Below are 13,940 nucleotides of genomic sequence, written 5' to 3' on the forward strand. Positions count from 1 at the left end.
CTGATCCATCCCTTGGCCAAATTGTCGTCGATATATTCTTTGAGCGTCCTTAGCTCATCGGCTGACATTGAATAAATTGGGGTGTGCACAGGCATCTTGCCTTCCTCCAATATTATTTCATGATCCCATGGCTTGTGTTCTGGTAAAGCCTCATGGATCCCTGGTTCTCTAAAAACATGTTTATATTTTTTGTACTGTTCGGGTATCATAGGCTCCTTTGCCTTGATTGCGATTTCATGCCGTGTCGTTGGCTTCTGCATTTGTAGAGGGGGTGTACTGTCCTTCGCTCTTAATGGAGGACCCTGGACTGGGTGTCCTACGTCACCGAAGTTGTTCGCGTTCAACTCCCCTTGGCGCGTGTTACGTCTCGCGGACGCCTCTAGCGTGTCTCCTTGACCGCATTTGCACTGATCAAAGGTCACTGTCTCTTGTGACCAATCTATCCTAGGATTGTGTGCCTTCAACCATGGCATTCCTAGGATGATTTGTTGTTGGCCCAATGGCACAACATCAAGCTGTATAACCTCTGAATGTTGGTTTATGTTCATTTGTACTGGTCGTGTCTCCTGTGAAACGTTCCCGTCAGATCCTGCTAGTTGTCCGTCAACTAACTGCAATTGGTAGGGTTTTTGTTTCTTCTGGAGTGGAACTCCCAAGTACTTTGCAGCTTCTGGTGCAATAAAGTTTCCTGTAGCCCCTGAATCTATCATGGCTTGCTGTATTTGTCCGTTTATTTTGACCTTGCAGTATATCTGTCCTGCTTGTCCTGTAGCATTCAATTGCTGGGTAACTTGTTTTTTGTCTGTTTCGTTGGATTGTTGGTTTCTTGTCTTTCTTTTCTTGGGGAACCATCCGGTTGCTTCTTTATCTGATCGATGGATTCCGCAGAATTCATCATAGCAAGCAGTCCAGCTCATCATCGCGTGATCTGCTGGTATCTCTTCCTTAATACATTCTTCCGTTACCGATGGTGATGGGGTTCGGTAGTACTCCTGTTCCCACAAGTCTACTGCATTCATACCCTCTTGTTTTCGCGGTAACTCGTCCAATAATTTCCGGAATTCTTCACTGGTGAAGGTCTCAGTTTCTTCGGTCTTAGCTGGATGTTCCTGGGATACAAAGGTAGCGTTAAGTTGGCCTTTGCCGAACTTGGGTTTGAAGTTGCCTTTCTTTCCTCCTGTCTTCTTACTTCGGCAATCCGCTGCCCGGTGCCCTGCTTTTCCACATTCAAAGCATAAGTTGTTTTCTCGTCTTCGTTTCTTTTCCGGATCATCATTCCCACCTTTGTGGTGCGTAGCGTCGAGTTCCATAGGGTCTCCATATCTCTGTGGATTGTAACGTGGTCTTCCCTCATTCTTGCGGTAACGCTCTTGCTTTTGATTTCCCTGGGGTTTGTATGATCTTTGACTTTGTCGATATCGGTAAAGACGATCATCTGATTCGATGGAGTCCTGGATTAGGTCGTTCAAGTCTACACTCTCGGCAGATCTTTCTAACTCCAGTTTGACTTCTGGCTTGAGTCCTCTACGGTAGTGGCTCATAATGGCGGTTTCATCCCACTTGGTTGTTCCTGCATATCTTCGGAATTCCGTAGCATACTTTAATGCTGATCCTGTTTGCTTGAGGTTGAAGATCTTATCTTCCGCTACCTCTAGCTCGTTGGAATTTCCGAAGATTCTACGAATCTCTGTCTTAAATCCTTCGAAACTGTCGAAGATGGTTCTTGTGGGTTGCATGCGTTCCCTGTCGTCATGCTCGAAATAGTCGCGCAGGTATGGCTGAATCCATTTGCCTGCCTCGCCTCTGAGGTATGACACGGCCCAAATACTCTTAGATTCCTTTTCGGTGAACTTGTCTTGGTTGAATCTAAAATAGATTTCAAGTTGTAATAGGAAGGTGTCGAGTTCCTGTCGACTTCCTTGGTATTTGTCTGGTAAGGCAATCTTGAGTGTTTCGTTGATGGTGATCTCCTTGGGAGCATCAGTCATTTCGACATCATCGAAGTTGCTTGCTGGAGCCTGTTGGCTTCTGGAAGAACTGTTGGCTGCCATACTGGCGGTTGGTATTGAATTGGTACTTGAAGCAGAAATGGTGCTCAAAGTGTTACGGGAGCTGCCTCTAGGGTCACGTGGAAGTGTCTAGAGTTCTCTCGAGGTGGTTTAGACTAGACTTCAAGTAGGAATTCAATAAGGTTGGTAACTGGTTGCAATTCTCGTAACTATAGTAATGAAACTAATGATTGTTCTTGATCACGAAGCTCTACATTGTAATGAAACCCATTCCCTTATATAGACCTTCGTTCTCTCTCCTGGTCCCTAGGACCTCTCCTATATGTTGGATCGTTAAGGATCGCAACGCGCTCCAGGAGCGCTGAAGCTCCTTGACGCTCCATCACGTGTAATTTATGTCATGTGACGCGGTATGTTGGATGCCGTCGTAACAAACCAAACAAATTAATTTCAATATTTAGAATATTTAGAATATATTTGCGAATAACCAATCTTAACTTATTAATATTTATAATCTTATAATAACAGATTGTATTTAAGAAAATAATAAATAAAATCAATAAATTACAAATAATAAAATAGATATTAAATATATTGAATTAATATAACAAATCATTTATAATAATATTATACAACCTGCTTACTAACTTAAAGATTTGAATATAAAGAGAACATAAAGATTGAACAGGTTTATACTATTTATTAGGAATAAAAAATAAGATATATATTATACAACTAATAAATAGCTCAACAAAATTTCATATTATTCAAATTATATTATATATAGAAGAAAAGAATCAATCTCAAAATTAACCTTATGAAGAACTTATTAAACTAATATAATCTAAGTAATCTATTAAGGCTATATAAGAAATACAATTAGTATAAATAATATAAAATATATTATAAAAGAAAAGAAGAATAGTTTTATTGAAAACCAATAAAGTTAAATTAATCATTTCATTAACTATTATATAAAGCAGAAACAAAAAGGAAACTTTTTTAAATTTGTTTAAAAACCCTTAGTCCTTATGATTATCAACTTTTAAATTATAATTTCTATATTAACAACCTTCTTTATAAAGAAAAACATTAATTATATTAAATCTAAGAAATAAGTATTAAATCTAATACTTTATCTTTTAGATAATAATGAATTTAATAATATTGAGTATATAAACTATTTTATAATATCGATTAATAATTTAATATTAATAAATTTTATTAAATTAAAATAAAATAAAATTAATAATTTAATGAAAAGCGGTGTTTTTCAATTTGTAAAGATTATAAATATATTTAAAAATATAAGAATATATAACTTATAATTTATTAATGAAATAAAGAATAAAGAAATTAATAAGATATTCTTAAAATCTTAATTAGTAATATAAGTATAAAAGGATTAAGAAAAAGATATTGTTTTAATATAGTTATTTATAATATAATATATTAGCTAATAAATTATACTATTAATAATGATTATACTTTTAAAGAATAAGATAATTACAAGTATTTATAATATTATATAAGTATATATATAATTAATATTAAATTTAATTTAAAAGTTTTATATACAATTATTAACAAAAATAAATGTCTAAAAAGGTTTTATTCTATAAGTAGTATAACTATTATATAGCATTCTAAAAGCAAGCAATCATTAGTTTAATACTTATTATAAGTATTATATTAATACTCTTAAAATAGTACAATCAATTTATAATCTATATTTCCTATATATAATTAAGAATGATATAATATTTAATATTATAAGATTATAAACAAATAATATATTTATTATTATTAATAACAAATTTACAAATTGAAAATAAAAAGAATTCTATAATATTAAATTTATAATAAAAAAGTATGAAATATTTATATTAGATATACCATTCAAGTTTAATAATAAATTAATTACTTAATAAAATAATAATATAATTTATTTCAATTAAAAGAATTAATATGAAAATTTATACTTAGTTAAATCAGAATTATCTAATATATAAGGAATATATAAAAAACTAAGAAAATCTATAATAATAAAGAATTAATATATTATATAATATACTTAGAAAGTATATATTATAATAATATATTAATTAAAGGTAGATTTTAACCTATTTTATACTGTATAAATTGTTAATTCTAAAAGAAAAGATATTCATTCTTTTAATAAACATATTTAATAATAAATTGATAATTTAAAGAAAAAACTATAATTTGTTTTATTCAATATAAATTCTTTAAAATTAATTATATTTATTAATATATCCTTTATTAACAATAAAGATTTATCCTTTCAGATTAAATATATTATTGTTTTAATAAATAAGTATAATAAAGCTAATATTATTCATTAATTAATCATTAAGTATAAAAAAGTTATTAAAAGTATATTAATATTAGAACTCTATATTATAGTTTTAAACTTTAATATTAACATAGCAATTAAAGGTATAATTAATAAAACCTTCTTGAACTATAAGATCCTATTATTTATATATATCGATTTCAAATCACTTTACAATTGTTTTACAAAACTCAGAATTACTAATTAAAAGAGATTAATAATTAATATAATAACAATCCAAAAGATATATAAGAAAACAAAAAATTATAAAAATCAAATAGATTAATAAAGATTCTAACCTTATAGATATAATAATTAAATTCAAATTGTATTAAACCCTAAAAAATCTAATTAATAATATTATTATAAAGATTAAGGTTATAAAATAAGTTGAAAAAGATTAGAAGGATAGGTAGTTATATAAACAAAAGAGGTATTAATTAGAAGGATATAATTTAGCGATTTTAAAAAGTTGTTAATATTAGGATAAGGATTATGTGACTATATTAGCAATAATATTAACATCTTTTGATATTATAACAATATATTTTATAGTTTTAGCTTTTAAAAACCTCAAGCAATATAATAATAATATAAACCATAGTATTATATTGACTTCACCATCCCCATGGTGATACCAATAGAATGAAACCATTATCTCAAACTGTGGGATATCGGATTGATCTCATGGAATCCTCTCAACTCTTGGAATCCGGTAAATTTTCGTCAGAACGACTACAAACTTGGAGATCTGAAAATGTCGAAAATGAGTTGCAAGGAAGATTCTTGGAACTAGTTGAAATGATGCTGTAGCTTTACATGCATCAAATTTGTTTTATAAAGATCTGAGACGTTATACGTATTTGATCTAGATACAATTCACGTGCTCGAATTTTATGCACCTACAAATCTTCAATCCTTTCTTGACTTATATAAACAAGGGTTAAAGGAATAGATATGCGATACGTACGACTTGATGAAGTTGCGGTTGGACGAGAGATCCATGTCACTTCGCTAACCCCCGCACTCAATTTCCTCAGTGTAATCTAGCGATTACATCCTACTCTTGAACTTCAATCTTCATGTATTATTAACTGAAGACCCCTAATAAATCCGATTTTTGTTCCACTTATGGTAGAATGTTAAACAAATTTGTCCTTATAAATCGCGATCCGCCAAGGTGTCTCTTGGGGTGCACCCCACATTAGAAGCACGTCATTGACAACGGCAAATTCGACATGCCAATGTACTCGACCCTCCGATTGGCAAATGGTCTTTTTTGTTCGGCATTGTGACTTATTTCAAAAAGTTTGACCCGGAGCCCGAACTTATTCACTATATTTGCCGATCTCTGGATAAGTGGTCAATATCTTCAGAAAGTGACATTCTGTTTAAATTAGTAAATAAAACTACAAATGCTTGAACCATGGAAAATTACATAAAGCAGAGGCTGACCAGTATTGGTTGTCATTTAGTACTCAACAACTCTCTTCCAATATCCTTCCAAACGACTCATTTGAGCTTTCAACTACCCTCAAAATGCGTACCTCACTCACTTCCCTTATCACTCTATTTCTAATTACACTTGCTGAAGCATCCGTTACTTGCGTCAAGGTTGGGGTGGCAGCCAAAGCCACATGGACCAATTCAGCTGGGCAGACTTGTACGTGGACTGGAACAGTTGGAAGCAACTTTGGAACCAACACAGTCAACGCTGGAGAGTAAGTGTTTTTGTCCCCAAAACTGTTCATATAAAGCATGCTGACTATCCTGAAAAGGTACAGCTGCAATGGAAGATGTGGAGCAGGTTGCACCGGAAGTGCCCTTGGCAATTACTAGTAAGTTGAAAGCTGAATTCAACGTAGTACTTTTGAGTGACTTGTCATTGCTAACGAGAAAAACTTGTAGCACACAAGACTGCTGGAACCATGATATATGCTCTTACTTCAATAATGCCTCAGGTGGTGCAAGGTATGATCTATCATGTATTCTTATGCTTTATCAACAACTTACTAAACGATACACAGTGACGCTAATTGTGGTTCGGCATATACTGCGGCCGAAGATGACTATCTTCTTGGCGGAGTTGATGGATGTAGTCAAACAAACCCCAGCAACTCTGCTGTTGTACCTACTACGAAACCTGTCTGTGCTTGATGAGCACATCATGTAAACTGTACAAGATGAACTTGGAAAGGGGTGATGGTTCGCTACGAAAAAGGTAATGAATTCAAATTTGGTATCATGTCAATAAATCCATTATTCTCCAACAGGTTGCTCGGCCTTTATACAAATTCCGCAGCCTCGTGATTCCATCACACTTCACAATACAAGGGCCTGACACCCGAACGGGGTGCGATTCAGCTCCTTTTGAATAATATATAAATGAACCTTTGAAGAATCATCGAATAAGAGGAAGTCATAATCTCCTTCCCCTTATTATGGCTTTGGCTCTTCCTTTTGCCCACCCCCAAACATTCCTCCAACATATCCACCTGCACTCTTCGCACCGCTTGCTAAGCCAGAGCCAGCACTCTGTGCGCCACCCAAAATTCCCTGTCCAGCACCCTTTGCGTTATTGATGATTGGATCGCTAATGTCTGACGTGGGACCGCCGTAGGAACCATCTTCATCTTTTCCATTTCGCTCCAACCTGTTTATGCCCTCTTTCCCAGCCAAGTTTCCAATTGGAGCTAGCAAACCATTCTCTCCAAGTTGATTGCCGACAAGATTGTGGACATCGTCTTGTATTTGGTCGATTTGTGATACGCCAGTGACTTTGGTCTTGTTGAGGGTGTCTGCGATGATCATTAGCTAGAGGCCTCATATCATAAAAGTCTAGGCCGACCAACCCTTTGTCGCATATGATGCCTTGTTGTCTCCTCTTCCGAACCATTTCAAATACTGGTCTTCAATCCATGGCATCCACTTCTCATATTGATCGTTGTATGCCTCCTTTACCCATTCCGTATACGTTTGCTTTTGTCTTTGATCCTCGGAAAGACTGTCGTAAAACTGTTTCTTCTGTTCATCCGTATGCTCAGGAGGAGCAATACCTGTCACAATCTTAAAGGACTCCATGATATTATGTTGAGATGGAAGCAGGTGTGGTTCGTGTGATTTGAGGTCTTGCGTGGCGTAGAAGTGTTGGAACTGTGGTACGATTTGATAGAGGTAACAACAACAGAGGGTGACAATGTGTTTTTTGATGGCGAAAACTATTAAAACTAATTCGAAATATGGTTCAAGATATAACGAGGAATTCATAAAGCCCAAGGAATTAATGACGTAGGTTGTGATATCCTGGTCGCCTTTTGATCCAGTGTGGGAAATCCTGTTTTGCCATCCAGGGATACAGGGTATTAAGTGAATTCGTCAATTAAGATTCCATGGGAACGGCGACAAATCAATCCATGGATCTCCATGAAAGATACCCAAAACCAAGCGACAGCCACACGTAGAGGACATTCATAGTTCGCAAACGAGATCTAGAACATCATGTGGATATGTAGCAGGGAAGATAGGAAGCACTTTGCACTAGCAAAAGCCACCACAGTTCCATCTTCAATGAACGAGCTAGCCAGCAATTCTCACGGGAACTCTCGATATGACATTTCTTATGTGGAGGTCATATGATTGGGTTGGATTTCTTGTTGTTGAAGTGAAAAAACAAGGTTCTTAATTGCGCATCTGTATATGAGCCGAAGAAGTATCTCGAGTAGCTAGGTACTGGTAGGTTGACTCGTAGGTTAGGAAAAGCCCAGAAACAACCCCCATTGATTATGAATGGTTGTACATTGATATCCGCCGACCCAAAACGCCGTGAGGATAAGCCCGTGAACGCCTCGATATTTTCTTATTACCATCCACCTCTGAATCCTCTTCCCCTGCCTCTAAAACCACCTCTTCCACCACCGCGTCCTCCATATCCACCCCCTCTGCCGCCGTATCCGCCATCACCATAACCTCCATCGTACCCTCTCGGCGCCGAATTATGATCCATGTCATCAGCACTAGGTCTTGATCTCTTCATCTCCTTCGGAAATGCGTCGTACGTCTTCCTCATTTGCGCATAACCTAGGTGCATTTTCCCGTAAAAATGGTCCGCCAATCTTCGATCGTTATCCAGCCGACTCAAATAAGCTCCGCAGACATCACAAACTTGTAATTTTTGATGTCCTGAAGGTCCGCTGGTATCTGATAATGCCTTCAGCTCCTTTTCTTTCTCGGCCTTTGTCTGCATAGCCTGTCTTATACGGAAGAACTCTTCATAAGCGCGCGATACCTCCGCTTGCTCTCCTAGAATCTGAATTTCTAACAGACCCGACTCGATTGATTTAGATAGATCAGATATTTGTTTGAGAAGGGCGTTTGTTTGTCGAATTTCATCAGGTGTTTTCTCCAAGCGTCGCTGCGCGACATCTATCCTTCTATTACATTCATCAATGTATTTCTGTAAGTCGCGCATGTAATCGTATTCAAAACCCCATTTCTGTTTTTGAGGAGGTGCTGCAGTTTCGAACTCCGTCTTTAATGGCTCTGAATGGATCTTTGGACATGGTCCTAAGTCTTGTTTCGTATTTGTGAAAAGGTCGTGGGGACAAGTGCCGACTAGGAAAGAACGGCAAATCTTTGGATCTGTAATTGAAAGCTGTGCTGCACGAGAAGATGCTCCAGCGCCCATAAGCTGCTCTGTCAAGAGGGTTGCATTAGTAAAATGATGAAATCTCGATGTTAAAAGACGAATTGAAATTTTATTCAAAGGAGCGCGAGCATTTGAAGAGATGAGATGGGGATTTTGACTTACCAAGGAGCTTTCTCTGTTCTGCGGCCATGTTTCGAGGTATAGGAATGTATTTGTTATGGTTTAACTTTTGGAGATCGATAGAAAAAGGTAGAGACAAGACAAGGCAAGGCTCGGAGCGGCGGGCAAAACGGAACACGCCGTGATAAGGCTGCACATTCGAACTACGAAGTACTTGCTCCAATTCAAAGAGTCCCACTGGTGCATGTGCCTACCTATGCAATGACCCTTCACAACTCAATGAAAGAGCTTCTTGACAACATGGCTTTGAATGCCATGAATCCAATGGATAAACTTTATCACGTTTTCTTCCTTATATTTAGTTTATTATTTACAGGAGTAATCGCATCCTCAGATTATCACGAGCAACTTCTTCTACGACCCCTTCATCCTTCATCGCTACTAGCTTCATTCAACTTCCAAAGCAACACAAGCCTCGAATCATTCGAACAACAGAATTTTCGCTATTTTCCAAGATCATTGGGGCAAATTCTTCAGTATGCCAATACACGAGAATTACATTTGAGGTTTAGCCTTGGTAGATGGGATGCTGAAAACTGGGGTGCAAGGCCATGGGGAGGCACAAGGGAAGGCGGAACAGGTGTAGAGCTTTGGGCTTGGGTAGAAGCAACCACTGATGAGGAGTACGATGCACGTTTTTGGAAAAGAAATTAACTGACATTTTCTTAGGGCTGATGGTCGCTGGTTAACCTTGACCAATGCATTGTCTGGCCTTTTCTGTGCTTCTCTTAACTTTATCGATTCCACAAGAACAACGAGACCTGTCTTATCATTTCAACCAGTTAACGATCACTCAAATTCCACATTAGCGAACCTACACTTACTGCATGGAACTCTGCCTCGAGAAGTTGTCTGCACAGAAAATCTGACGCCTTTCTTAAAACTCCTGCCCTGTAAAGGCAAGGCTGGTATTTCGAGCTTACTCGATGGACATAAGCTATTTGATGCTTCATGGCAGAGCATGTCGATTGATGTGCAACCTATATGCACAAGCGTTTCAAGTGACTGCCAGCTTCAGATTACACAAACTATTGATATGGTATTAGATATTCAAAGATCCAGGCGCCCCGAGAGGTTCGTAAATCGCTACCCTATATGATCAACGTGCTAAATTAAATCCAGATAATCCAATTCCACGGCCCGTACCATTTGAAGATTTGAAATGCGATACATCCAAAACATACCATGCCGACGATACTTGCTTCCCTCTAGATAATGCCGCTGAAGAGGAGGATTGGAGTTTATCACAAATTTTTGGTCATTCGATGAAGGGTTCTTGTCCATTAGCCGATAATATTGAAGACTCCGTTTGCATAAATGTTCCTCATGCCCGCAATGTCTTCACCTCTGGAGGAGCAGTTGAGCACAAAGACCCCTCTGGATACAGCCGATGTTTTCGAATACAACAAGATAGCGACTTTGAGATGGTATTACCTCGACAAGATATACACGAGAGAGCCCCATTGGCGCAAACCCCTACTATATGCCGAACGCTCATTTATTGGATATGGTCAGGAACGAGGTGGTGTACAGGCCATACTTACAAATCCTTCGCCAACAGATGCAGTTGATTTTGTATATATGGAGTCGCTCCCTTGGTTTATGAAGGTTTATCTCCATACTTTAAAGGCCGATACTAACGGCTTGTACGGAGATGTCATACAAGAGATGTTCTATCGTCCAGCCCTAGATCGCAAAAGAGGGACTCAATTAGAAGTGCGGATGCGCATTCCAGCGGATTCTACAGTTATTTTGACCTATGACTTTGAAAAGGCCATCCTTCGATATACAGAGTATCCTCCTGACGCTAATCGTGGGTTTGATGTCGCTCCAGCCGTTATCACCATTGGAAATGTTAGCATTCGAACTACGAGTCTGTTGCTTCCACTTCCAACCCCGGATTTCAGCATGCCTTACAATGTCATTATTCTTACCAGTACTGTAATGGCCTTGGCATTTGGAAGTGTTTTCAATCTTCTAGTCAGAAGATTCGTTGCTGCCGATGAAGCTGAAAATTGGGACATCAAGGCTGCTAGGATGCGTGTTTTAATGGTTGTGCAAAAGATACTGGCTCGGATAACAGGAAAAGCGAAGTTTGGCAAGGAAGAATAGGACATGATACCCACCACAAAACATGTATAAAAATTAATTGATTGTTTGGAGAAAAACACTGCAAAGGATAAATATCTTGAGTCTGAAGAATTCACAACCTGTATTTAGTGGGCCATTACTCTTCCCCCCAAGATTCTTCGCCATGTCAAGACTTTCTTTCGTCAAAGCCAAACACTTATTGGGATGCAGGTCTTTTCATCCCCAATTGTACTTAATTTTTGGGGTTCTCGCCACTTATTATCTTACTTGACCACACCATATGGACTTTGAATTTGATTCATGTCTCCTAGCCACTGCTCTGGTCACGGACGCGTATCCTCTCAGCCTTCAAGCCAAGTCAAAAACGAACCGTGCCATGTGGCTGACTAGGACTGTTCTGGCACGTACCTCCTGCAAACACAGGGACGCAAGCAGGCTTGAGGTAGGGTAAGGTAAGGTTTAATATTAATCTCCGACCACCAGTGGACCAAAGCTTTCCAACACATCGGTGTCGATACGTTGTGCTAAGACTACATCCATCATGCACGACCTCGACTAATAGCCTCCCTCTTATCTTGTGATCATTCTTCACCCAAACTTTCCCAGCTTCCTTGACGAGCACAATGCTCCAGCCCAGCACGAAAGCGCAATGTTAATCTTTTGAATCGACAAAAATGAATTCTACGTTACGCTAAGTTCACACTAGGTACGTGATACACATTTGACTTATCCAGTTTTGTGTCGTGATCGTGATGGTCTAGATCATACAGCATTTACCGTCAACGAAGTCGCTGGCCCTTCCTCTCAACTAGACGTGTCTATTCACGATCTAGGCTCATATTTTTCACAACTTGTTCCACCTTGTAAACTTATGGGGGCAAAAGCTGTACTTTGTCAAGCTCTCGATGATTTTTACCATCATTCTTGCTGTGTGCGTCAAGAGTAGAACTGCAATGCCTGATGCCTGTTACGCAAAATTTGCGAGCAAGATTTAAACACAAGAAGATCGACTATTCGGCTCAAAACTGAGCAGCATTCAATATGAATGGATTGAGTCTTCCAAGAACAAAGCGTACTCGATCTATCAAGCGAATGTATCTTATCAAAAGATGTTGATCTCACGTAAAATATCTCCTCTGTTGCATCGCGTCTAAATATTGGGAAGCTTACTCAAGTTCTCTATCAACCTTTTATTGCAGAGTACATTAAACCCTTTCATCGGCATCATTCTTCGGAAGAAAACTGCCTTTATAGTCAAGGTCATGTGTAGTTGCCATCGGCAATCTTGATGCCAAGAACTTTGTTCACCAATCCGTTAGTAAGTTCCCCTTGCATTCTATCCGCGTGCCGGGTAAATAAACATATTCCCTTATCGCAATAACTGTGTAGTTTCATGCTCTCTATGTTCAGGAGACCTTATTGTAACGTTACTACAATATCGGTACATCATCCACAGATGGCACAAACTCGATGGATAAATGAGCACAGATATATACAAACAACACAATTGAAGATCATTCCCTATCTAACTCGCCGCATTTGGTAGGCTAAGCTATCATGAAATCCTCATCTGAAGATCAACTGAACATTTTTAGAATTCGGGGCATGCCGCTACTACAACCTTCCTTCCTTACATTTCTTTATCTGCTATACTTCCCATCATCCATGTCAGAATTTACTGGATGTATGAAATAAGGCCGATGTCGTTCCTGATGGTAGGCGGTTAGTAAAGTTCATGGCCAACGAGTGACAACACAAGAAATGCGGTTACATATGACCTCCACATCTGTTCTGAAGGTTTCAGTCATTCATTTTATCTCAAGTAGCTGCTCAATTTGGAAAGCTTTTGTTCTTGTCATGGCTTCGTGCAAGCTGCGATGTGTAAACTGTACCAATCGGGAAGTCGTTTGTGTCATTTTGAGGTGAGTGGTGATAATCTTCTCATGCTTCATTGTTATCCAGTCATCCGTTGATATCAAGTGGTAATGTTGGTATCACCATGGGGATGGTGAAGTCAATATAGTACTATGATTCACACTGTTGTTTATACTGCTTGAGGTTCTAAAAGCTAGGGCCACGAAACGTATTACTGTAGTGTCGGAAGACGCTAGCGTCAACGCTAGCGTAGTCCATAATCCCTATCCCAACAGGTAACGTTATATAAAATTGGTCAATACTGTCTGTATAACTATTAAAGGGGGGATTTGCTTAAGAAGGAACAAAGCATCTATCTCTTCACCTACCTCATCTTCTTTACTTCTCTTTACTATCATTTTTTGGGCTCAGTGGTTGTCAACTTACAGGGTGCAAGTCAACACTTTTTCACTATTGTATTGACCCTCGTGTTTCTACTCCTTCATCTAGCCAAACATGATTCATACATTCGTGCAGTACTTTTTTACTGCTTTTGACAAATCTAGATATCTTTGTATCTTCCGCAGCAATTCCAGCTAAAAATGACGAGTCAGTCAGTGCGGTAGGGTATACTGGAGGATATCACAATGCAGCTTACTTTGTCAATTGGTATGTCTTTCCATATGGAATCCATTCCTGGATAATGTCAAGCATGAACTCTAATTTGTTTGCTACAGGGCAATCTATGGACGAAACTATCAACCTCAACAGTTACCGGCTACTAAGCTGACTCACGTCCTCTACG

General features: G+C 38.1%; 4 protein-coding genes across 4 annotated transcripts; 2 read left to right on the plus strand and 2 right to left on the minus strand.

Moving 5' to 3' along the window:
* Positions 1-5,904: 5,904 nt before the first annotated feature.
* On the plus strand, positions 5,905-6,522 carry EAF01_012052 (uncharacterized protein; the record flags this gene model as incomplete). The annotated part of the gene is made up of 4 exons (XM_038920310.1): positions 5,905-6,086; positions 6,144-6,203; positions 6,274-6,336; positions 6,393-6,522. The coding sequence occupies 4 exons, from the start codon at positions 5,905-5,907 to the stop codon at positions 6,520-6,522; spliced, it is 435 nt and encodes a 144-aa protein (XP_038764215.1).
* Positions 6,523-6,804: 282 nt separating this feature from the next.
* Positions 6,805-7,446, minus strand: EAF01_012053 (uncharacterized protein; the record flags this gene model as incomplete). The annotated part of the gene is made up of 2 exons (XM_038920311.1): positions 6,805-7,163; positions 7,218-7,446. The coding sequence occupies 2 exons, from the start codon at positions 7,444-7,446 to the stop codon at positions 6,805-6,807; spliced, it is 588 nt and encodes a 195-aa protein (XP_038764216.1).
* A 778-nt stretch (positions 7,447-8,224) lies between these two features.
* Positions 8,225-9,200, minus strand: EAF01_012054 (uncharacterized protein; the record flags this gene model as incomplete). The annotated part of the gene is made up of 2 exons (XM_038920312.1): positions 8,225-9,057; positions 9,173-9,200. 2 exons carry the CDS (start codon positions 9,198-9,200, stop codon positions 8,225-8,227), a joined length of 861 nt encoding a protein of 286 aa, XP_038764217.1.
* A 209-nt stretch (positions 9,201-9,409) lies between these two features.
* EAF01_012055 (uncharacterized protein) lies at positions 9,410-11,302 on the plus strand (the record flags this gene model as incomplete). The annotated part of the gene is made up of 5 exons (XM_038920313.1): positions 9,410-9,813; positions 9,860-10,191; positions 10,247-10,264; positions 10,313-10,617; positions 10,706-11,302. 5 exons carry the CDS (start codon positions 9,410-9,412, stop codon positions 11,300-11,302), a joined length of 1,656 nt encoding a protein of 551 aa, XP_038764218.1.
* Positions 11,303-13,940: the final 2,638 nt, after the last annotated feature.

The sequence above is a fragment of the Botrytis porri genome (assembly GCF_014898465.1).
Source record: "Botrytis porri strain MUCL 3234 chromosome Unknown BPOR_030, whole genome shotgun sequence".
In the NCBI taxonomy this organism is placed as follows: Eukaryota; Fungi; Ascomycota; class Leotiomycetes; order Helotiales; family Sclerotiniaceae; genus Botrytis; species Botrytis porri.